Source organism: Camponotus floridanus, unplaced genomic scaffold, assembly GCF_003227725.1.
Source record: "Camponotus floridanus strain SB8 unplaced genomic scaffold, Cflo_v7.5 scaffold27, whole genome shotgun sequence".
Classification (NCBI taxonomy): Eukaryota; Metazoa; Arthropoda; class Insecta; order Hymenoptera; family Formicidae; genus Camponotus; species Camponotus floridanus.
Window position 1 is genome coordinate 759,428 of NW_020229403.1, and position 24,741 is coordinate 784,168.

Consider the following 24,741-nt stretch of genomic DNA (forward strand, 5'->3'; position numbering starts at 1 on the left):
GGAAAGCGAAAGATGAATAAAATATATTACTTTTTGAAAAAAAAATTGAATTGTTTCCATTTTGTTGATGTTGATATTTATTAAAATTGTAGCGAAAAAAAAGTACGATGACATAAATTAAAAGAGAAATATTTATACATAAATCGTATAATATAGGGAGTATGTGAATATTCTCGCGGAAATTCATTCTCACGTATGTGGCTGGTGAATGAATTATTTCAATGAAACCTCGAACTCACTGAATAAATTCCAGCAATTAAAAGCACGTATCACACAAGCGAATGCGTCGGGGAATATAGATCTTTATTAAGACGAAATAAGGTTTATTACGTGTTTTGCAATCGGTGGGCTCGGTCCGTAATAAGCTTACCTATATAATAGTCGATGCAGCTGCACGAGAAATGCACTTGCTCGAACTAAGAACACTTATCCCAACAATTTATCGCATCGTTCAAACAAAAACTGCACGAATATTTTTTTAGAATTATGATCATTAGACTCTGAATCTTGTAGGGAAATAAAAGCAAATCGATGCTAAAATGTTATGTTTAAAATTGGCAAGCATTACACGGTTGCTTAAACGATGGCAAGAAATCTTATAGCTGTGCAAAGTTACAATTCTTGCCACATAAAAAAAGGCGGCATGATATACGAGGCCTTTCGTAGATGCTATCGGACTCGTTCTAATCGTATTTTACGTGACCGAGGGCAACACGATTTTTTTCTAACAATACAGATTCGTACTAAAATTCAATTTAACACTCTATATTAATTTTACGTGAGATATATAATATTGTACACATATATTTTCTATTTTTTAAAAATGTAATTTATCACTTTAATTTTACATTATACTGATAATTTATGTAGAGACAGGATAAACACGGTTGCGTCATACATTTCCGTCGAATCCTCGCTGTCTCATTAAGAATCCTGCGATGTCTGGGTGGGATTTTAAAGTTGGCGTACCGCGAGCGTAACCGCGGAAATTATCGTGGAAGTTCGAGACACCGTCACGAGGTGTTACTCGCAGACATTTGTGGCGCAAGAAATAAAAAGCCTCGTTAACGGCCGTAACGCGTTCGTTGGTCGTAACGCGCACAGTTGCACAGTCCCTTTTTCGCCTCGTCCATTTATTTCCAACCTCGCCAAAGGCACGATCGATCAGCTGGCCGGCGAAAAGCGCAGTTTTTCGTTGCACGAGCCCCGATAACAAAGAGCAAATTAGCAAACTTACGCTTTAATTATATTCTCAAGCGGTTTTCTTCAAATTGGAGGAAAAAAAATCGAAAAAAATAGAAAAATTTAATATTAAATAATATTAAATTCTGTCTAATTCTAAGAGCGCGGAAGAGATTGCTTGGGACTGTTCGATCTCTTTTGCGATGTGTATCTGAGCCATTAATTAGCGCGATTGACAATCGATAAACACCGCGTAAAGAGCATCCGCTCGTTCTCATAGTGTTTAGAACATAATACAGCATTCATTCTTTCTTTTCCTTATTTCAAAGTTCGCGAACTATCACGTGAGAAATCGTTCGCTTGCATCGTTCAGAAATTATGTCACAATCGCACCCGTAGAATATATAGAATATACATTCATGCATATGTTTATACGTGTGTAAATTAGATCGGGATCGTTTGGTGCACCTGCAATAGAATCGTGCCAATCTTTTGCGAAAAGTCTGTGAAACGATAAAGATTCTTTCGCCTCTGCAGCTTTCTACTTTCTTTAGTATTTGATTTGAATATCTAAGGTAAATTCGACTTTTTTTTAAATTGAACGACTACTAAAAATCGATGAAGCGTTTCAAGATTATTCTGCCTGAATTTCAAAAGAATTTTAATAATCGGCAAAAGCGACGATAATATCACGGAAAATAATCGATTCAGGTCTTTAGATATAATTCGAGGAGGAGCAAAGCGTCGAAAGCGCCTCGCAATATCTTCTTTCGTGCTCGTATGCATAATCGATCGACGTTTCTTTGCATTCCACCGATCGGAATAACGACCGGAACGAAGAAGGAGTAGGCGGAGGGACGAGGTCGGGAAATCAGAATGGAATTTATATTTTCGAGGCAATTCGTTTGGCGCGCGTAGCATCGTCTTCTTATCGATGCCGGATTGGAAATGAAATTATTCTTATATCGCGAAATATCGATAGACAACGGGAAGAAAGAACTTGGCGAGATTAATTCTCATTCTGCCAGATTTCGTTACACATGGGTTCACAAATGATGCATCGTCAATTCGCGAACGAGCTGGCGAGATCGTTACAATAATTACCGAAGCTTGATGAGCTTCACGAGGGATCCCTTCGTCGCAGATTGAGTCTGAGAGAGAAGAGGAAATGATACTTTAACTTAAGTTAGTCTGACTGACTCGAGAACTAGGCCAACTTTAGAATAATCTTGCCTTCCTCCTGATAACCGCTTAAACGCTGTGTCTGACAATATAATTGGTTCTTCCTCTCTTTTTCTTTATTATCGCGGTTGCGATTCTAACATCGTAATATTCCGACTCTGTTTCTAAGGGACAAATCCTTTATCCTTCCTAATATACGAACCCTTGCAACGGGCACCGATGCAGTTGCTGGCGCAAGAAGTGACGTAGGAGCTACCAGGTGATGGAGCTCGAGTAATACCTCAGTTGAAATGTAGGTCAGAGCCTCTCGTCCGTGCGTGCGGTTCAAATCAGAAAAATCTTGGTCGCGATCGCCGCAACCTTTTGTTTTTCGCTCCGTTGCCTTTCAGAGAAAAATGAACAATGTTATATGCATTATAAAACATTGGATATTTTTATTTCGCTGTTGATCGACCGTCATGTTGCACCGCGTCGTTGCTTATTTATATAACAATGTAAGCTCTTACACAATAGAGGCGAAGAATCAACGAGAACGAATCGATAAAATTTTGGATAAAGGAAAGAAATTATCTGCACATGTTGCATGACATTTTTATGCACATATGACGTAATTAATAATTACAAAATATATGCAACACGCACGCACGTATACAATAAATTCACTTTAATTATATAATTAAAATAATTAAAAATCATCATTAAAATATTGCCTGCCTAGCAATGTGTCAGAGAGAAATTTAATGAGAAAAAGTTTGCGTGGCAAAGCATACTTTGAATGTACTCGTACATACATAATTTTAACATCATTAAGGTCTAAATATATGTATGGCACTTGAGCGGGCCTGTTAACGAGATCAAGTTGAGAGCGAAAAGCAGTAAAAATTAATTTTCCAAAACAAATTTTCTAATTCTTTAACACGCGGTCGATGGAGATCGCGAAGAGAATGAAATTAATGAGAACGAAATTAAAATGCGAGAAAGGGCAAAGGGTTGCTCGTAACCTTCGTCGTAAATCCTCGATTCCAAGAGTCTAAAAGAGACACAAGGTTTTCCACGCATCGGGCTTTAAATCGCTCGATGCTGCAGATTATGGTTAATTAATAGTGGGACGGATTATACAACGTGCAATGTGATGTATTTTCGCGGATGTTAGATACTCCCACGCGTATTGTTATCTTTCTTGATATTATTAACACTACGATCAACCCACTCCTACGTAATATTGTTGATTAATTACGGTGAAAATTAAAAACCAGAATGACAGATCATGATGTATGAGAGAGCAAATACATACTTTATTAGCAAAATAAGGAAATTACGATGAACGATCGAACGTGCTATCAAGTTATTAATTGATTGATTATGATAAATACTGCAAATAATATTGTTTAAACATGGTTTCTCGGTCTAATAAAATGCTTTTAATATTAATTAATAATAGATTGATCATATTTAAAAGATAATATCACAAAGTTATTTGATAATTGCGTGGATATCTATGGAGTACATATCCGTAGACAGTAAAGCAAGAACGCAAGCCCGAGTTACCAACAGCTGCGAGAATATCATCGATCGGACGATGGTCGACGATGGTCGACGATGGTCGACGATGGTCGTTGGATGGTACAGCTCTAGAATTTCTGCTGTACCATCCGTAGTAAGAACCTGTATTATCTGTACTCTTACCAACGATATAGTTAATTTAATAGCGATTTCGGCTGGTCTGCACCGACTGCACATTTCGGATGTTGTATGTTCGGCTGGTTGAATGGTGCAGTCCCTCACTGGAGCTGCGTATTCGTCTGGGCTCAGTACACCGCACAGGTGCATGTTGGGTGTACACAAAGTGGCTCTCACAAATTTGTTGGAGCCAGTTGGTGTAATCGATAATTGTCGATAACATTGTTAATTTCACTTGTATCATAAATGTTGTATGCCGATTCGCGTCTCATGACTCTTTGTGTTCGGCTAAAAAGATATACACTGCCGTGGTGGTAGTCGAAATATCGAGTGCAACACTGCATGGGTGTACGCACTGCACACACTTGCACCAACTCTACACAGGTGGCACATCAGTGCAGACCAGCCGAAATCGCTATAAAATACATATCAGGATAACAAAGCATGAACAATGTGATAAATAAATTATTTTCATCCAACTGTCATAGCATCTAACAAATAATTTCTCACCTAGCTGTCGAAAGAAACTTCAGGAAAAATATTACATTCCTCAAAAAAATAATTTTGCAATTCTCCTCGACAAAAAATAAATGTGGTGCTATTTTTTTAGTTACTCAGCATTATAAAGTAGCATAAGCAACTTAAAATAATTACGATATTTCTTGTCGAGAAAAGTGCTACTCACGAAGATAATCTATCAAGCAACGCCAAGTATTATAATTCTATATACATCGAAGACAAGCGCAGGCAGAGAATGATTATTGATTTTTTCGAGTATACAATTGGCACAAATAGTATTGACAACAGCTATTGCATTACAGCCATTGAGGTTTCGCGAGGCTCTTGTTGATTACGAAGGGTAGGAAGGAAACGCGAATGTTAAACGAAACGGCGACTGGTTCACGATAATGTGGGCGGATGTTTCGCCCCCGCACCTCAAACAACACGTCCGAGAGACGGTCGAGCGATCATCGTTCTTAACTGCGCCCTTCGTGATCATCTTCTTGTCTCGCCCTGTTTTCTACATTTCATAGCAAGTCTCCTTGTATCGAGTAGATATAAATAGAATGAACCGAGTAGATACATTTATAGTGATTCATTTAGCATACTTTAATACGAGATTAATTTGTTATGGATATTAATTCTTCAATTATTTAAATTCTTTAATTACGCAAACACTTTGTAGACATGAAGGTAATCGCGCATTTTTATTAGAAACTTTATTTAAAATATTATATAGAAATTATGAGACAAAATAGATGTCAAAATAATTAAATAAATCAGACAATTTAAAATATTTTTTGCGTAACAAAATTAATTATAATAAAGTGACGAAAAAAAATGTAAATATCGACGAAAAAAAAGTAAATATATTTTGAAGATTCGTAATAGATATGGAAAATGAGAGAAATATATTCATAAAGTTGTAATATTATCGAGACATAGATTATCTCGATAACTGTCATATAAACAAGACAGTTTGCCGTCAAAAGCCCGACAAACGCAACGTTTGTTCCCCATAAAAATGGCGCCGTAGGCGTGAAAGGATCAGCCAGACGGAGAAAGATATAAATTGGGAAGAGATGTCTCGCTTCCTCCTGACGACCGATACCCCATCATCGAGCACGTGCCCGACCGTCGAGAGAAACCGGTTCTCTCTTGATCGCCGACCGAGAAGTCTTTTTATCGGTCCACAGTGACCTTAACAATCGTTTTCGGAGCATTATCGTGTCAAAAGAAACGCATTTCTTTCCCGGGGAACAAAATTTCGTAAATTTATGACAAAGGAAATTTTTTTCGGGCACATTGTGAAAAAGATTATGCAAGAATTTCTATCCCAATAATAGACATTGAAAGATTATGTAAAGAATGCGCAACAAATGTCTATGTAAAAAATTTGTCTTACTTTTTAAACTTTATATATATATATATGTATTTAAAAAGTTTTCCTCATTTTTTCTCTCTCTTTTCTCTCTTTTATTAGTTGTTATGGCTTATCGAAGATTTAATTAACACCAGCAGTGAAAAGCTACGCAGGCAAGAAACTTCATAACGCGGAAGTTTTTAAACTTCTCAGCCAATAATAACAAAAGCTCGGAAGCCAGTTTCTTAATACCCATTATTTGCTAATATTCGCTCAAGGAAGTTCAATCTTTTCGGAGTTATAAGCTAGAATTTCGAAGTACTTTCTCTCACAAGAATTCATTGTTATAAACTAATTAGCGGTCAAAGAATCTCTCGATCATTTCGCGATCCATTGTGTTACGAGACAGAACAAGATAGATTCGGTTTTCATTGTAAATTATGTCGTGCGCGACGCACTATCGTATGCTATTCATAAATCATCGCGCTATAATAAGCGGCACCGAGATGAAAGTTTTCCACTCACGATGTGCCAAGCAGGATCTAATTACAGCCTAAAAAAATTCTCGACAATACCTCATTCATCCCTTGTACGGGCATGCTCGTTTCTAATCGTGCACATCTCTCAAATTACACATTTCGCATATCATTATAACGGATAACAACGTCGCTATTTTGTATAATATTTAATTATGCGTTGAAAGCGAAGAAGTGAAAGGATGAATACTAAATATGCCCGTTTAAAATAAGACTTTCCTCTTCCTTTCTAATAATCATCGTGTCAATCTCGATATTAAAATTGTATGCAGTCTTTTATAAAGTTCAAGATGAAATTTTCTGTGAAAATGTCTACGGAATATGTGTGTTTCAAAATTACAAATCGAATCTTGCGGCAAAATTGAAATCGATCTTTTCAAGAAATAGCAGTTTGCATAAAGATTTCGCAAAGAGCCCTAGGAATTCCTATGTAAGTTTCGAATCATTCTCAAATCGCTTAGAATGCGCTCGAGAATTGTCTCTCAGCTCCCTTTTAGGACGAAAGAACAAACATTCCAGCGTCTTCAAATGTCAGACAACAAAGCGAACATCAGGGAATTGAATTTCACCAGAAAATACCAAGAGAGCTTCGTGCACATCGAATATCGAATGTATTTAAGTGCAATGGCGATTCCATTTAAATTATCACAAACGAACGGTATTTTCGTTATTTACGCTCGTGCGAATCGCGCAAGAAGAAACTCGTTTTACCTGTCTTAAGCGAATATCGGATACAGACGAGATTTGACCTCCGCCTTGATTTGGATCTGCGTCTATCGACTGATTCTGTTCTTCCATTCTATTCTGATCCATTGCCAACCATGTTAATTAGAGCGCACTGATTTTATCAAGAAATCTGTGCAATTCCACCTCCTATTTTGTGCAATATACGCGAATGCGCGCACAAAATACGAGGCGAAATTGCACAGATTTCTTGATAAAATCACTGACAAAAAATGAAGAAAATATAATATAAATCGCGCAATAATAATCAATGCTTCAGGGCTGAAAATGTGCATCGGCCAATCTCTCCTGCGCGATCGATCGAAGGTTCACACGACTCGCGACTCGATGTTACGCATCGAAAAGCTTTGAGCTTGGTATTTTCTCTCAAGAGCGATATTGCGCAGACATAAGGAAGACGAGGCAGCCTAGTGGGATGCCGATCTAAAGTGGATTTTCCTAATAGGGTGCACTTACCACGTGCTTTTTCAACCTCTTTACGAAGATCCCCTGATGCTTCAAAGCAAGGAAAATTCTAAAATTGCGAACTCTCGGCTAACTAATTTGAGATAGTTATAAAATGTTAACGAAGTACAAAATGTAAAGTTATTTATTGTTCTAACTAAAAACAGATTGTCAAAAATTAATTTAGAATTTTATTATCTTGTTTAAAGCGGACATCAAACAGATTCAAACGATATGTCTTTTATTTGTGTGTAAATTACCATAGTAGCGGTAACTCTTTTGCTTAATTGGAGAGTTGCTAACGAGACGATCCCAAATAGAACTCTGCATAGAAATTTTGGCTAATTGGACCGGAACTCACCGAGCTTCTCGAGCACTTTCGACATTAAATGTAGCTGTTTGCTTCCGAATTTTGTCTGAAACTTGTCTAGGAAGGCAGTGGCCTGAGAAATATTTTATATAATTAATTAACGGTTCATTCAAAGCATTCACATGATACGATAGTAGTAATATTTAATAAGTAGAAATAAAATCAAGAGGAAATGTATTTCCGAGAATGTTATTAACATTCTTACAAAATAATAAGAGGATGAAACATAAGGCATGCAAAAGAATTAATTAATGCGATTATACCTACAAGATATTCAATATTCTAAAATAAATTAAATATACATATATTAAGTAAAAAAAATTGGAATGAACATGAAGCGCACAGAAAACCATATAATCCATAAAAAAGTTTATCTTCCTCAAAATAACTTTTCTTTTTATTTATCGCTAAGACATATCACATATATCAAATTGGAAAAAATAATTTCAAAGGAAAACATCGTTATTTTATATAATTATATTATATGATTAATAGAAATAAAAAAACTATGTCCTCCAATATTGTCAAGACTTATTGATGCATGTTCTTTAATTAAACGCGCATATTTTAATGACATGCATATTCCGCGTATATTGTACTCATTCTTGACGCTCTAGAATTAATAAAAATTCAAATAGATGCCGACCTCTCTTCAAGAATACAAAAACACGACAATTTCCAGGAAGTACGACGTGAAGTTTCTGTCGCGCGAATGAGGTGGCATGACATGGCAGAATTCGCGTTGTTAGGTAGGTTCTCCTGGATTTTCTTTTCATTAGTGTGCTACAACAGTCGATTACACGGTAGCCGATATAACAGGCGGAGTCGAGATAATCTCCTGGATAAACCGCCGCTCGTGACCCCGTCTTTACCCTGCGACAATAAACCGTGATAAAGATCGATGATTTGATCGCGAGCCAGTGCACACGAAGTGACGAACTTCCGGATACGCCCATTGCCCGTCGAAATTTACCGACGAGTCTGCATCGCGAAAAACAGGTCGCGAACGTGAACCTCTTTTTCACGCCGAGGAAATATTTGGGTTCCATAAAGTTCGCTATCTATTTGCAACGCTATGATTAGCGACTTTTCAATTAGAAGCTCGCCGTATCGCAAATGTCATCTTTCCAGCAAAAAATATTTCCCTGAAGAAGAAAATATTTCCCTGGAAATATTCTAAAGACAAACGTGAATTAATAGCATCATAAAATACTGTTAATTTATTCAGAACAACTCTGAAGTTTTCGATAGAAAAGAATATTCATATAATAATTCTCTTATAATTTTGCACGGGAAATAACTACAATTTTAGGATAAAACAAAGCAAGATAAATTGCAAATGTCGTATAATTAAAGTTAAAATTTATGAAACACAAGTAAATATATAATTTTAACTTTAATCCTTTGTGTGCGATACTGGTTTGGAGTCGATATTAAAATTTCTGTCGAGCGATTCTAAAATTCATCGGACATTCAAGCAAACATGAGTTTTCAAAGCAGTCACAAATGTCGAAATGCAACACATTCGGCAAATGTGATTGAAATCGAGTTCGATATTGCAAAAAAAAAAAAAAAAGAACGCACTGCGTTAAAGACAGTGGGCGCAAATGTGTAATTTTGTAGCCATTTGTTACGTCTGCTCTTGATAATAAAAGCAGAATTGGCATTACGTATTCGTTGCTTGATCACGAGCGATCAATACCCATATGTATACAGATTGACCATCGAGCAGGAAGCGTGAAATTACCTTCGCATTTATTCTTTTGTGATTTCCTTTTCTCTATTCATTTTATCTACAAATCTATATATTCGTATTTTAATATTAGTATCTCTCGTGTATAAAAAATGTACATTTTTATTTTGACATAATTGAACTTTTGCGATTTTATATGACGAGAAATATATATTTATAATTATTTAAGTAAAATTTTTATCAAGAATTGTTAGATTTGAAAAAAAAAATACATTTACATATTCAAGATCGAAAAAACGAATCGACTTTAAATAAAGAGTTTGTACATTTTACGTCACTTAAGACGGGAAAATGCAAGAAAACTGTCGCAAATAAATAATAACAAAGTCAAGAATTGTCAAGTAGATGGAAGATACGTGACACATTTAATCAGATCATCAAGTTTCCGTTCAAGAACTAGTCGTTGAGTGAATAATACAGTCTTACAGGTAATGGAATTTTGTGGTCGCAGATCGAGACCCGGATATGTTAGAGCCAGCTTACATCATGGTTAACGCATAAATGTCTGCCATTTGCTCGGCAAACAATGAATTCTAAAAGTCATGTAATCCGGACGCGCGCTAGCATGTAAATCTTCGAATTCGAGATTTCTCTCGATCCTTTTGTGTCTTCATAATATCTTGAAAAATTGCGAAGAACTTTCTCATTCATCGCATTTATATAAAAATACTATCAATATTATAAATTATGAAAAAATTACCTATAAAATATATAATTAAAAATACAATTTACAGAAAAATTTTCAAAAGAATAAAATCATTAAGTCAGAATAGAATCATTAAATCAAGAATTCAATTTTTTCTGTAAATATTACAATCACTAATAAGGCACTTTGCATACGGGGCCAGAGTCAACGATGTTATTGATCATGGAACTTGGCTGGCCAATAATCATCTTGTCGATCATACGCACTTAAGTAAATTCCACGATCGCGAGTCTACACTGGCATGTTTACAGGTAATTTCGAGATTGCGCGAGGCGGAAAGAAACGGCAAAAGCGAGAGACACATTTTTGCAAATCATGGCAAGAAACTTTGAAAGACGACGTCGACATTTTTACTGCTCTCCCAAGATATGATGAATATTCTTGCGTTCCATGCCCTCATTTTATTGAACTATAAATCGTTCCGTAAAGCGTGGGTGATATTCTAATAGCGCCATGTTTCTTCCACAAAATTCTATAATGACGAATGAATCAGCATATTTTTCTGTCCACTGAAAACTCATATTTCTGAAGTTGTAAATCATCGAATGCGAAAGATGCTTTTTCTTCTTTTCAAAAAATAGATAATTATTGTACAACAAAGAAATCTTTAATTATTTTAGCAATTATAGAAACAAAAGTTAAGTATAAATTAATAATGATAAATTATATTTACATTAAAAAATATGCAAATATGAGTTTCAGATATATAAATATTTATAGAAAATAAAAACTTAATTAACTTAATTTTATTTGCTTCTTATGCATTTATTCGTGACATGATAATCGGTATATGATCCATAATTAAAGTTTCACGCGAATGAAGGAAGTATGCCACTGCTATTTTAAGCTTATATCGATTTTAAAGTTCATCCCATGATTACAGTAGTACGATCAAATATGTGATCTATTCATCCATGATCAGACGTTGTTCGTCATGAAAGTATTAAGAAAAAAATCTAGTCATCAGCCATTTAAACGTTAATTATAATATACTATTTTTTTAACGGCGACACGAACACTTACACGCACACTTCGCGTATTATAGTGTATTCTCGCTGTTCAATAGATCGATAGGTTGTCTCTTGGAGAATGAACAGTGCCTTTGTATCGAGGTGCCTCTTAATACTCCCTCGAGAATCCTCTCTTTACGAGCACCGAGAAACCTAATGTCACCGTCTCCATTGAAAATGGTTATCAACCGCTTTAATGTCTCCGTAATTCTATCATCGAGTCATCGCATAGGCCTCCGCTGAAAGGCAGACTTGATGCAAGAGACCGCACGTTTAAAACGACGATTCATACCGGTTCGCAACTTGATGATCTCCATAAAACGTCGCTGTCAAAACACAACGCAGCGTTATTTACACAGTGGCGAGGTAAACTCAATTCCGCGCAAAGTTAATTGTCAATATTTCAATCATTATTTTCGGACAGAAATAAATTGTAACGTTGGATTATTTTATTTAAAAAAAATTGTTTTTTTTTATGCCAAGGCAAAATTTTTTACGCAAAAGTTTCACGAAGTCTCGTTAACGTTTTTTTGCAAACTTTAAATTAAGCGCTGGAGGAAATTACGTTTACGGTTAAAAAAGTAAATTAATCTTGTACGTTTTGGATAATTGAATTTTGACAACAATTGATAGGAATCGCTTAAACGGCAAATCGTTGTGACCGTGTCGAAACCATAAAAGGTACAGGAACACACAACTCGATTGTGTAACAAGACGAACTCGCGCGAATTCACCTTGTTACACATACCTCGATTATCGTGTTTCGAGACACGTGTTTCCGGGCTTTGAGAACGAAGCTCGGTCAATTCGCGCATTTCCTCGGACATAATTACAAAGACCTCGTTACGTAGGGCGTGGTTATAGGCCTATGCGTTACGTCGATTCACTTCATTAGCTACGAAATTCAGTACGAATTATGTTCTCTCGTGTAACCGCCGCTAATTCGATGTAACGTGGGAATATTCCACGTAATTATTCAAAGCGTGACTGTGCAAACGTCACATTAGCGTAACAATGACGCGTTTTATGTCATAAATATGAAATACATGTTATCGAGTTTAAATATTAGCAACCGTCCTCATTTCAAATTTCGTAAAATAGAGTAAAGCGAAGTTTGTAAAAACCTATACGCAATATCTGCTTTCCAAATTTTCTCCTTACAATTATTTTTATAAATTACATATCGGAACATATCTTAGGTTTCTCCTTACAATTATTTTTATAAATTACATATCAGAACGTATCTTGGGTTCTTTATCGGTATGTCCATTATAAAAGTTTTAAACTTTTAATTGCATTCCGTCGAACAATCGAAACAAAGTTTTCGTTTCGAAAACCTGAGCAACAAGAACTACCGTGTAATTAAAGTGCAATAATGTACAAATAAAAATAAATTTGAACATCTTGAAATCATGTGGGTGAAAAAAAAACGGGAAATTGCCACGTCAAACTGATTCCGTACGCTCGAAGTGCTCTGGCTGGCCAAGCCTTGCCACGAAAGCTTTTAATAACCGTGACACACTTGCGTACACATGCGCCGTTTATCGCAAACAGCGTCCAAGTCACAATCCATTAGTCTTGATCGCGGAAATGACCCGATCGAGGGAAGAACAATATCTCGTTAGCATATATGCTTTTACACGTATCACGGCGACATATCGTCGAAAAAAAGATGGCAAATTGAACGGGGTTTTATTTTGTACCGTTTATCAACGTGACATTAATCGTGAACTTGGTGAAAGATGACGAGACACGTGCCGCAGTTTCATTTCCGACTCGACAGCGAGTCGCCTTTCCGGAATAGTAATTAGACTATGAGCAATCGGATTACATACCAAGTCGGCCAATCTTGGCCCGAAAGTCCAATCGGCTAAAATAAACAGTCAGGAAAGAAAAACTCTGACTTTAATCGCGTTTCCATCGGCTATTTTCCCCTGAAGAGTTCTTGAAATTTTTGCGAAAAGATCGATACTAGCATCTTTAGAAATTATTGTAGCTTTTGAATGACCGTCATTGAGTTATTGCTAATAATAAATAAAATTTTAAATTTTATTTAATCCAAATATATATCTAAAAAATAATAATAAATAATTGCAATAAAAAATTACCAATAGGTAACTCTTTAAAAATTTTCATGAAGTTCATTGTACATTGAAGAATTTTCATTGTACATGAAGCAAATACCAAAGTCTATGACTGACTAGTATAAATTCCGTCACGAGATGTGCAAGAATACGACCATGGCGTGAAGTAATCACGATGATGCAAACGATCTTTCCTGCGCGCTCATGTGTAATAATATAGCAAGACAAGGTTTCATTAAATTACTTGAATGTACATATCGCGGAATCTACCTCGAAAAATAGAGCGATTACATTAGTGCGATTAATGATGGTACGAAAAATATATATTAATCTCGTGTTAAATATACAATATATATTTAATCTAAACTTAATTGATACAAACGCTAAAAAACGAGTAATCTAATTCTTCTTGCATATAAAATTAAATTGCGCAAAGCTGCAAACAGTTTTTCGTAAATTAACTCTCGCGTTGAATTATTCAACAATCCTTTATTTTGCATGAAAGAAATTGATTTCTCTCGGAAAAAATATATTTGCTTGCCAGTAATATGTGTGTTCATTGTATAATAATCATATATATACACAGAGAAAAATGTATATTGCATTCAAGTAAATATTATTTATTTTAAGTAAATCAGAAGTTTGCATATCCGCAAATATATTCACCACAAGCATTAAATTTAATTGAATATATTCTGCATTCTAATAAGTGCGGTATTTTAGTCAAGAATATTAAATTAAAACAAAAATTTGGTTTGCTTACTACATCGAGTTGGCATAAAGTAAGTTTGATTTTTCTTTGATACAACTTTACAATATTCTTGAAGAGAAAATAAATTTTTCTTTTGAGTAATGAGTCATGATAATGAGATTTTCTAACTCTTATGATGAATATTTTAAGACTATTATCAAGAATATATTCTTTGTTGAAGAAAACTATTACTTAAAAAAAGAAAAATAAACTGAATAATCGCTTTTCATGGCAGTAGAATGATATTTTTCTCTGTGTAAGGTATTTGAACTTAAACATATTTTATTCCTGTTAAACGATACCTTACGTTTCTATATTGCAACCTTAATTTTCTATGGATAGTCATCGCGTTTCGTGTAAGCGAATGTCGTAACAGGTAGAGTGTTGCAAATCATCATAATGTGATCACGCATACAACTCGAAAAGCAATTTCTTCGATTAGCCTTGATCGAAGCACGAAGGTAAATAGCTGTCATTTTCGTTATTCCTGTTATAACACTTAAAGGAACTTACGAAAGGAATACGTATTAAAGTAGTATCGATTTAGCAGAATTGCAATATCCATAACGCATCAGTATCGCGATTGTACCTCATGCTATAGATAATTATATTAGCGTTGTAAGATCATTTCTAAGACGTATTCATTATATCAGCAGTGATGTTTTTAGGACGCTTCATTAATCATCTCTACATGGAACTAATTAATTCCATTAGCACCTTAATTAGATTATATTGCATATCTGCAGAAAAATAACCGCTAAGAAACGACGTCGGTAAAAAGTTGCAATAAAGTAATTCGCAGTTTCGTAAGAGCCTTATGCTGATTTCGACTTGAAATAGAGCCTGCATTTTCCAACTGAATTATTCGCCACGACGCGATTCTGTTTAGTAAATTGCTGTTCGAAAGTACAAGCTTTTGTTGGAGCGAATGTATTTCTCAACGCAACTATAATAATACATATTTTCTCCGCCAGATATATGTGCGAAATTATTATATTACACCTGGGAGTATTCGCTAACATTATTCGTCCTTTAGACTCGCGCAAGAGTCATAAATGTAAATTGTCGAGAATGTTTTGTAATAAATATATAAAGTATTGTTATTTATTATAATAAATTATAAATTTCTTTTTAATATGTTGTTATAATTTTAGGATATTAATTTTTAATATTAAAAAGACTTAATAGATTTTTCTCTAAAAAATTTTTAATTGATTATTGGAATCTTATTTTAGGTTTTTGAAAAGCGAATAAAAATCCTTGTGTTTTTTAAATTTCCGAAAGATGTACTCATTAAAAAAGAAAGTTTTCCGTTTTTTATTTATCTTTAGGTATTCAGCTTTCCCAGATATCTTTGATCTCATTCCAACTGTCAGTCGACGCCGCGGCTCTCGCACGGTTCATATATTTTAACGAGGTAAGAACTAAAAGATGCACAAATATGTAGTAGCACTCTGATGTATCAAATCCGATATGGTCTACTATCCGAGAGCAATTGAAGCGCACCGCGGTGCGCTTGAAGAGGACGCATCCCGGATGATTTCATAAATCTTTGCGATGTTATCGGACGCGTGGGGACAGCTGACTGTAATTAAAAAGGAGCAAATAAAAGAAACGGAAAGAAAGAGAGAGAGAGAGAGGAAGAGAAACGTGCCACACCGTGTATGTCTCAAGAACCTTCTTCTGCCCTGTCCAATTACGAGTTCCGCAAATACGGGCAACATAACACCGCGAATTAACCGCCATCGCAAAAACCATAATAACACGGTATACCGCCCGCTGATAAATATAAATCGTAATGATCTTTTTACGGACTTTCCGCGCGGCGCGGGAAAGGATGCTATAATGCTTCCCCTAGCTTAATACGCCTTCTATTAATGTCCGATCGAGAATACGGCGACTTCCACGCGATCGTCAAGCTAATATTTTGCACAAATTTCCGAGCATTACACGCGTCACGCGTCATTTCACGCTTGACATGATTAAAAGTATTAAACAAGGAATAAACCGTTAATATAATATGGAACAAGTATGTACACACATATATATTCAATATGAGTGCAGGCATAATTTCTTAATGAAATTTCCACGCAGTAATATATCTTTATTTATTTATTGTATAATAATTAATAATACTTATTATGTAAAGGCAATGGTGTCATATGAAATAAAAAATTTGATTAATTTAATTTTATATGAAAAGAACTAAGACAACGTATTTGTACGCAATTTGTAAAAAATTAAGCGTTCTCTGAAGACTTTCCAATAGAACATCAACTTTTTCATTTCTTATTACATTTGTACTTTCATCTCCATTCTAAAGATAAAAAGATTAAGAACGCTATCGTCAGAAATTTATTTGTATAACACTCGCATAATTTAGTACGCTCATAATAAAAACGAGGATTTACTATACTTTCACAAAAAGCTAAGAGAACGTCTCGATACTCACGGTAAGGATTTCTTTATATCTTTAATACTTTATCGCAAAAATCAAGAAAAGATCAATTTTTAGGAGAACTGCTCCATTGCCACTGTTACTTCTCCATGAATTTTTTTTTCGATTTTCTATTTATCACTATTCCATTTACACAACTCGAAAAGTCCATTTGACACTCATTGTCACAAGTTAAGGACAATTCCCTTATGCTACTTGATAAATATGTGAGATAACAATTTAGAGAAAATAATTCCCCTCGTTTAGAAAATTCTTTTTAATACAATGTCAAAAATATTCTTTTCACGGAAAACATTCTGGTTGATCAGAATATATTTTAGCGTTAAGATTTAAAATAACTCTGCGAATATTTTCAAAAATTCGCGCGAGCTCTAGAAAAGAGCATTCTCACTCGATATTTGTTTCAATGCATACGTCAATTATATCTCTTGCCCGTTTTAATTATCGCTAGTTGCGAAGAAAATGACATGTTGAAATAATTGTCGGACTCCATAAAGGATTAGTGGAGATATTCGCATCTAATAAATGCCTCTGCGAAAAAGAATCGTTTCACGATTTCGCGGAATGTTTATAACGAAGACGCACCAATCCGTGTTAATTAAATTTCTATTTGCCAAATTAACGGCCGGCACAATCATGAATAGAAACGCGATGACGGAACATTATAATCGCGTGGCATTCTTTTATAAAGAACGACTTCTACATTTTTATTGGCGCAAAAAAGCATTTAATTGGCGATATCACGGCGATAATTTCGCGGCGCGTTGGTTAGAGCTCTCTCTGTATATTTTCTTATTTTTCTCTAGAGTTTCGAAGCTAAGGTTCTTTCTTTTTTTCAGTACTAATGGAATGCTCTTACGTTGTCCTATTTTTTTTTTCGCGAAAAGATGTTTGAGTAACTGTTGCAATTTTTATAAATGTTTCACCGTTCGCAGTTTCGTCCCGCGAGATATCTATCAAACTTGTATGCGACACAATCAGTGATTTAGTATCTATATATATTCTGCTTTTCGCGAAATCCTCAATATGACTCGTGGGAGAGACTGCGAAAGAGAAGCAGATCGCTTTACTATCGCGTCTCGTTTTGACGTTCCAGATCAGAGGGATACACATCTTCGGCAGATAATAAAGTACTGAGAAATACGGTGCGAAAAATCCTCACGCGGTATTTTATTGCTGACATAAAATCTCGTTAAACGATTTGTTTCCGTACCGAGTAGAGCCCATCGAGAAAATAATACAAAGGTGTGGTTTTGCGCAGGACGCATCTCGGATAATATTTTAGTACACTAATCGCACCCTGTTTTATGTTCAATCTCCTCTTGCCAACATTTTTAGAGAAAGATTTTATGGCACAGATATGGATTGTAGCTATCAATATTTGGATATAAGATACTTTGTACCTGGATTTACCTTGAAATATATAGTTAGGAAGTCGGATATCGGGGATTTGAACAAAATAATGTAACGCGTTATATTGTAAGGATTATCGTAAAAAGCAAAGTTAAAGCATTTTATTCGCCTTAGATAAATTAATGAATGCTGAAAGTTTTTATGTAAATATTAAATGTGCTACTTTATTTTATGGACGATTGTAAATGGAAACTGAATTTGTATTGTACTATTTGCAATTTCGAATATCTAGATTATCCGCGATTTCGAGGACTTTGATATTAATACCCTAGATATACCAAGAGAATCCTACTCTCTCTAATATATAATAATCCTCGGTAAACTTTAAATAACAAAGATTATTCAGTCCAAAAAATATATTATCTTTTTCTTTAATATTCAAGTTCAATTAAACTATATTAAAAATATAGAATTTTATTTTTCGAGATTCCCTCAATTATTTCAAAATAAGATACGCATCCCGCTCTTTTTTCGTCAAAATAAACGAATCAAAAGAAATCAGAGACTAAATTGAAACAAAGTAAATCAAATTCGAATTTTAAGAGTTATACAACTCTTGTCCATAAATTAACAACTCACATAGCCAGACGTTTCCGCGGGGCGCGGTGTGCAGCAGATTCAGGTGCAGGTTAAAGTCGAGACCGGCCAGGTCCTGTCGCAGGTGGGTACTGTCCATGATGAGCGCACGTTCTGGCAGCAGGAAGAGATGATCGCTTCCTTCTGCGGGCCCCAGGGTTCGCGGTACGCCGAGCCCGAGAGGCCCCGATCGGGCCGTCAACATTCTACCGCCAGGATCAGCCAGGAACGCGTCGTCGCCCGGACTCGCATTCTCCTGCGACCGCCTGACGCCCGACACGCTGATCCGCGACGGGGACTCGCGATTCTTCCGCACTGCGGATCGGTTCGTAACAGGTGGCACGTGACCGTCTCTCTTAACAGCCCCCGTCCTCGGGCACTTAATCCTGACTGTCGAAAATATAAGGCTAGCGCGCACCAAGACCGCCCCCGATGTCTTCTCGAGGAAGGATTAAGCGATTTCGATCGATTATAACTCGTAATATTTATTGCAACAGGAGGGATTTTTAACACAACAGCTTCATCGTGGAAGCTCCCTCTTTTAAGATTAATCGATGTAATCGACGTTCAATTAAAATGTGCAGTACTCCCTGGGAAAGCTCACTTTGATTCCCTTTCCCGACTTCGATTAATCTTGATTCGATTAACTCGCGTTAAGGATGACAGATGTCAAGGTTGAGGTTTTTCTGTAATTTAATTCCGACTATGTGTATCATATGATGCGATCGGTGATGTGTTAATAATGAGATATCGATGACGTTTTCTCGGTGGTGCCGCGAGGAGCGCACCTACGATCACACGACGCGACAATCTCCACAACTCGAGAATGACTTGTGATCTCGTGAGTCACGTCGGTCAGTCAACTTTCGACGTCTCGTCGACGGAGGAAAGAAAGAGAGAGGGAACACCAAGCGAGCCGATCTCCCCGCGACGCCGCGTGAAGTGGCACAAATTGACCCAACAGGCTCGCTCGTTGAATTTGTTTAAGAGGCGGCAAACCCTCGTAAGATCGCTCTCCGCGAGGACGTTCCACAGAAGAAATTCCGAAAATTTAAAAGACGTCCGTCTTCCTCAATGAAAGACGCTCGGCTCCAATTTTAGATGACAGTTCGTGACAGATAACAGGTGCAGCTGTTCTAACCTTCCCGCCTTCCGACCGGCTGTCAGCTGTGCAATATTTGCTCGCTACGTGCGAATTTATGGGTACCGTCGTCGATGCGCAGATCGGCCTATTTACGCAGCGCGCGAGACATTAATTGATTCCGCCCCCGCTTCTGATGACACGCGGTTATTCCAGCGATTCTCGAGTTCCTTCGGATGAGAGTTGATGGATCTTACGATAGCTCAATCGATCGGTGACATTGAACGATGACGATCAGCTCTCGTCGTCTCGATAAAATATCACGGGACGCTTTCACGAGATGCGTCTTCCCGATGACAGGTCGGCGCCAACTTGACGCCTGATCTAACAGCTGGACCCGTGACAGCCGGGACTCGTGGCTGCGTGGCTGGCACGGAGTTCTCTCACGAACGGTCTCACGTACACGGTGGTCAGCGTTCGACTGAGTGGGTCCGTCTCGGCGCGTTCACGAGCGACGCCGACAGACGCCGGAAATGGCCGAGAAGGTGCGGAGACGCAACGCGCGAGGAGAGACGCATTTTCCGCGTCGAGAAGAGAGACGGCATTTTTCGAGCACAGAATCCACGTACGCGCCGAGAAAAGCTCGCCGATACGCGTGTATGTTTATTACGAGCTAACATCGCCTGTGGAATTCTATCTCGGGAAAAGAAGGATGCACCGCAGCATCCTTTTGTGGCCGTAGAAGCTGCATCGATGCGCTTAGTATTGATTATAGTATTACGATAGATAAAATATATTTTATTAGTAGCAATGTAGGAATATTTTATTATAACTAAGCGATAATGTTTTCTCGATATTCAATTTTAAGGAAATATTGTGTTTTCGTCGATATAAATTATTTCAAAAGTACATTAATTTTCGTGTAATTCCTTTCGGTTGCACGAGATTATGTAAAAGGAAGAGATGCCCTTCGGCCATTAAAATAGCTTTGGGTAGAGCCATTTTCTAGGTCATAATCCGTGCAATTAAACGGGTTTGAAAATCGTCTATAAAAGGAGAGTATAAATTTAATCACGAAAATAGCCTAATATTTATAATCTGGCATTTTTGAAAGACGACTCGTCTTTCATTTATATTTCCCTTGTGATCTTTAAATTACGTATATTCCATCTTCTGTCGAACTATTGTTCGTCGCTGTCGCTGTGTCTCATAAATGTATTTATTTAAGTATTTCTTATTAGATCTCTTTTGTAATTATCGCAAAAATATTTTACAATTAATATTGCATAAAGGAGTCTTCTTTTCGAAGCAAAATAAAATCGTGCGTTATTCATTGCAGTAGATAGATAGTGCGACAAATTGTTATATAAATCAGGAAGAAACGTGGGTGGTATCTAAGCAAATGCGGAATCACAACGTAAGAATATCGCGGTTACACGGAAGAAACGTCTTCTGTAGCAATTTTGTGGTAAAACGGTTTTTATCGCTGGAAAATGCTTCACGAAGGTGCATCGAAACTGCCGAGTGTACAGCGAAATCGTTTCCCAGAACGTTTTGTTGCAACTTACGTATCTTTTGTGGCTCATTATATGAAATGTTTATCTATATCATTAGTCGTTAATGATGTTTCTTCAAATCTTCAAAATGATTTTTTTTAAATCGACTTCTCATAAAAAAAATTAATAATAAATTTATTAAGAGATAAATAGGTAATTATATATTATGATTTATTTATATTTAGTTAGAAAATTTTGGTGAGGAATAAGTTTTTCACGAGATAATAAAACATTTTTCAGTTACTTTTGAAAAAAACTTACGTTCAAAAAAAATATATTCAAGATTTAATATTAAGAAATAATATCGAAATGACGATTTAAAAATCGGGTATTTTTATAAATGTCTCAAAATAATATGCGTTTTTTTACTAGAATATTAACGAAGTATACACAAATTACAAAGAAAAACAAAGAAAAAATAAAAAATTAAATTCATATAACAAGATGTTATATACGCTTATATTTTCTCTTTGGAATATTTATTTTTAACAATTCCACATATACTATCAAGCCTATTAGCCCTTGTTATGCAGGTTGCTAATTCGTGAATGAGCTTTAAGATTCGCTAGAGGTAAAAGCCGGAAAAAAGTGTCCCGGTGAGGACATGATCATATCGCAAAACTGCTGGAAAATAATAGTCGTTACACCTAACGGTTGCTCTACGTTAGTCCAGACATCTCCGTTGGTTTATTAGGTCACTTTTTCTTGTTAGTGTACGCGTTCCAAGTGCGTCAAAGATGCGTACCATCCCGACACGGCGGCGTCTGTTTGCGAATAAACGGAGCCATCGGATTTTATCTACACGTTTTACGGAATAGCTTAAAGATTAGTGTCAAGCTATTAGGGTAAAATCACGCCACGACATTTTCCTAATATGTGATGAAAAATCAGTAGTCGTTATAAACTTAAAAGTAACGGCTACCTCTTCATAGTTATCATAAAAAAATTACCAGAAACTAATAGCTATTAAATTTATCACTGGATAATACAATGTGGTGTAACATTTAACTTACATTCGTGAGATATTTTGCGAATACATATATAATATATTTTTGAATAGTTATGTCTTTATATTTCCTATTTTAAATTAATTTGTAATGCATCAAGATTAAGAATATAAAAATTGATTGCCTCGTTATAAACCTTTTTTTGTTTCCGCAAGATGCGAAATTATTCTTTTCAAATAAGTATATCTTAATGTTTCGTATTCTTTATGTTACTGTGTTCTTGATATTAAATCGTTAATTCATTATAAAGAATCTCTCTGACAATAATAAATATAAGTCTGGAAGAATTTTTTCCAGAGTTTCATCAACTATCACTTGGAGAACACACTTCTTGCTTGATCTTCCACGTACATGCTTCGTATACAAAGTCATTCGAACGACGATCGATGTCCCTTTATGGAGACTAATATGCCAGGTTCACCAGCTGGCTCTGCTAGATACAAACGGTAGCACACCATCGAGCATCAAGGGCAGGCATTGATCGACAGAGATCATCATTCGTTACTCGTTTGAGTTTTATGTTATATCGATTCGTGTGCGAGTCTATTTCAGAAAGAGCTTGCAGCGTGAATAAAAACCACATAAAAAATAGATATAAACGATGGTCAATATAAAGATTATTTTTTTTATTGTAGCTCGAGACAAGTTAAATTAATTTATGTAAAAAAGAAACTTTTTTTTCAAAATATCTTCTAAAATATTATTTAAATTGTTTAAGAAATTTTTGTATAGATTCAGGGATACATAAAAATATGTTTTATTAACTATGTAACACACATGTATAAGAAATATTATATAAAATATGTAAAAAAGTGCGATTATAATGCAAAAGATAGAAGTTGGACATCGATAAAACTTTGAAAAACAACTGAGAGACCCTTAAACCGTTATATTTCTGTAGATCCTCAAAACATTATTATGATGCATGACGTGAAATGGATGAAGAAAAATTTATTAGAACGTGACGGTAATTTTTGATAAGCTGATCCGAAAATAGACAATTAGCACTGCTTATATTAATTATAAATTCTGCTCGTGTTTAAAAACATTCTTGAATTGTTATATAGAAAGCGTCAAATAGCATTTCTAGCTGAATTCTAGAAGAATTTAGATATATAATATAACAGTATTCATTGCATATATTAATGGCAATATTAATGCACAAAATTAATTATTGATGTTCAAAATAATAAAATAATTATTCCGATAAATTACATTAGCAAAATGTCAATATTTTATTAATTTATTCATTGATATAATACATATTATAGAAGAGATAATAAAGTTCTAATAAAATAATTATAACAATATAACAACAAATTGGTTCTTCATACCGTTATTAATTTCGGATATTTACGGTAATATTAATCATAAAAGGAAAAAAAGCAAAAGACTATTAAATAATATACATCAGAAAATTGCTTGTTCTTCAATTATATGAATATAATTTGCGTCATATTATTCTCAACTTTAATCTCGTGTAAGTAAAGTGACTCTTAAGACTTTCCTAAAAAAGTAAAAATTGTAGACTATAACAATAAACTAATGGATGTGCATTGAGAAGTCTCTTCAGGCAGGCTGTAAAATTGTCTTGTTAAATACCATATAAATACATATAAAAGCTTGTAAGGATCAGTTTCCCATGAAAGACAATCCTTTAGTCGTACAATAGGAAGTTAAACTAACGCGTTACAAACATTGTATCATTTTTATGCTTTTTCTCGTGAATATTGTCCAACGAGATAGCAAGCGTGCGTCAATATCGTCGTAATACGCGTGTTTTAATAACTGCCAGCGGCTAAACGACCTGTTGTTCTCTACTATGACGTGTCATAACTAAATTCCGCAAATTTTACAATGTTACTTTTCTGATGCAGTCTCATCGAAGTTCCAGCTACATCGCGAAACAAAGTACGTTTATATATTTCGCTCCGTACAGAGAAAAAATTTGGAATAATCCGACAAATTACGTACGGAGACTTGAATAATTATAGTTGCGACAGATATATACCGCGGTCACAAATTCAGAATCACAAATTTGCATGAAAGACGATCGAATTCCGACCTACTGCACGAGCCAATTAATAAATTCCACTACGTAATCTACGTAATTTACAGCACGTACTTATTTATGTTCCGCTTAAGATTCCATTTTTCCTAGCGCGATCTGCATTCTGAACACGTTTATCGCGTGCGTATGTGATGAAGGTTGAATCATGCGACGACATGTGCGATGCATTCGCGCTCCTATCGCGAGTAAATGCGACGTGCGAATAGCTGCGGGTGTGGTTACGATTATTTCAAACATGCGAAACACACCTAGCCGTTGCATCGCGGAGATTAT

General features: G+C 35.6%; 1 protein-coding gene across 24 annotated transcripts in view; it reads right to left on the reverse strand.

Annotated features, from left to right (window-relative positions):
• LOC105248276 (MAP7 domain-containing protein 1) overlaps positions 1 to 24,741 on the reverse strand; it is a 149,777-nt gene that overhangs the window by 71,696 nt on the left and 53,340 nt on the right. For 2 of the 24 annotated variants that reach the window (XM_025409556.1, XM_025409557.1), the window contains exon 1: positions 18,757 to 20,268. The exons of 16 other annotated variants lie outside the window; for them this stretch is intronic. In XM_025409556.1, coding sequence (XP_025265341.1) covers positions 18,757 to 18,958 — 202 coding nt within the window. In that variant the 5' untranslated portion in view covers positions 18,959 to 20,268. Of the gene's footprint in view, positions 1 to 18,756; positions 20,270 to 24,741 lie in introns of those variants that run through there. 6 more of the 24 variants (XM_011252989.3, XM_025409560.1, XM_025409554.1 and 3 more) reach the window with 5 other exon arrangements.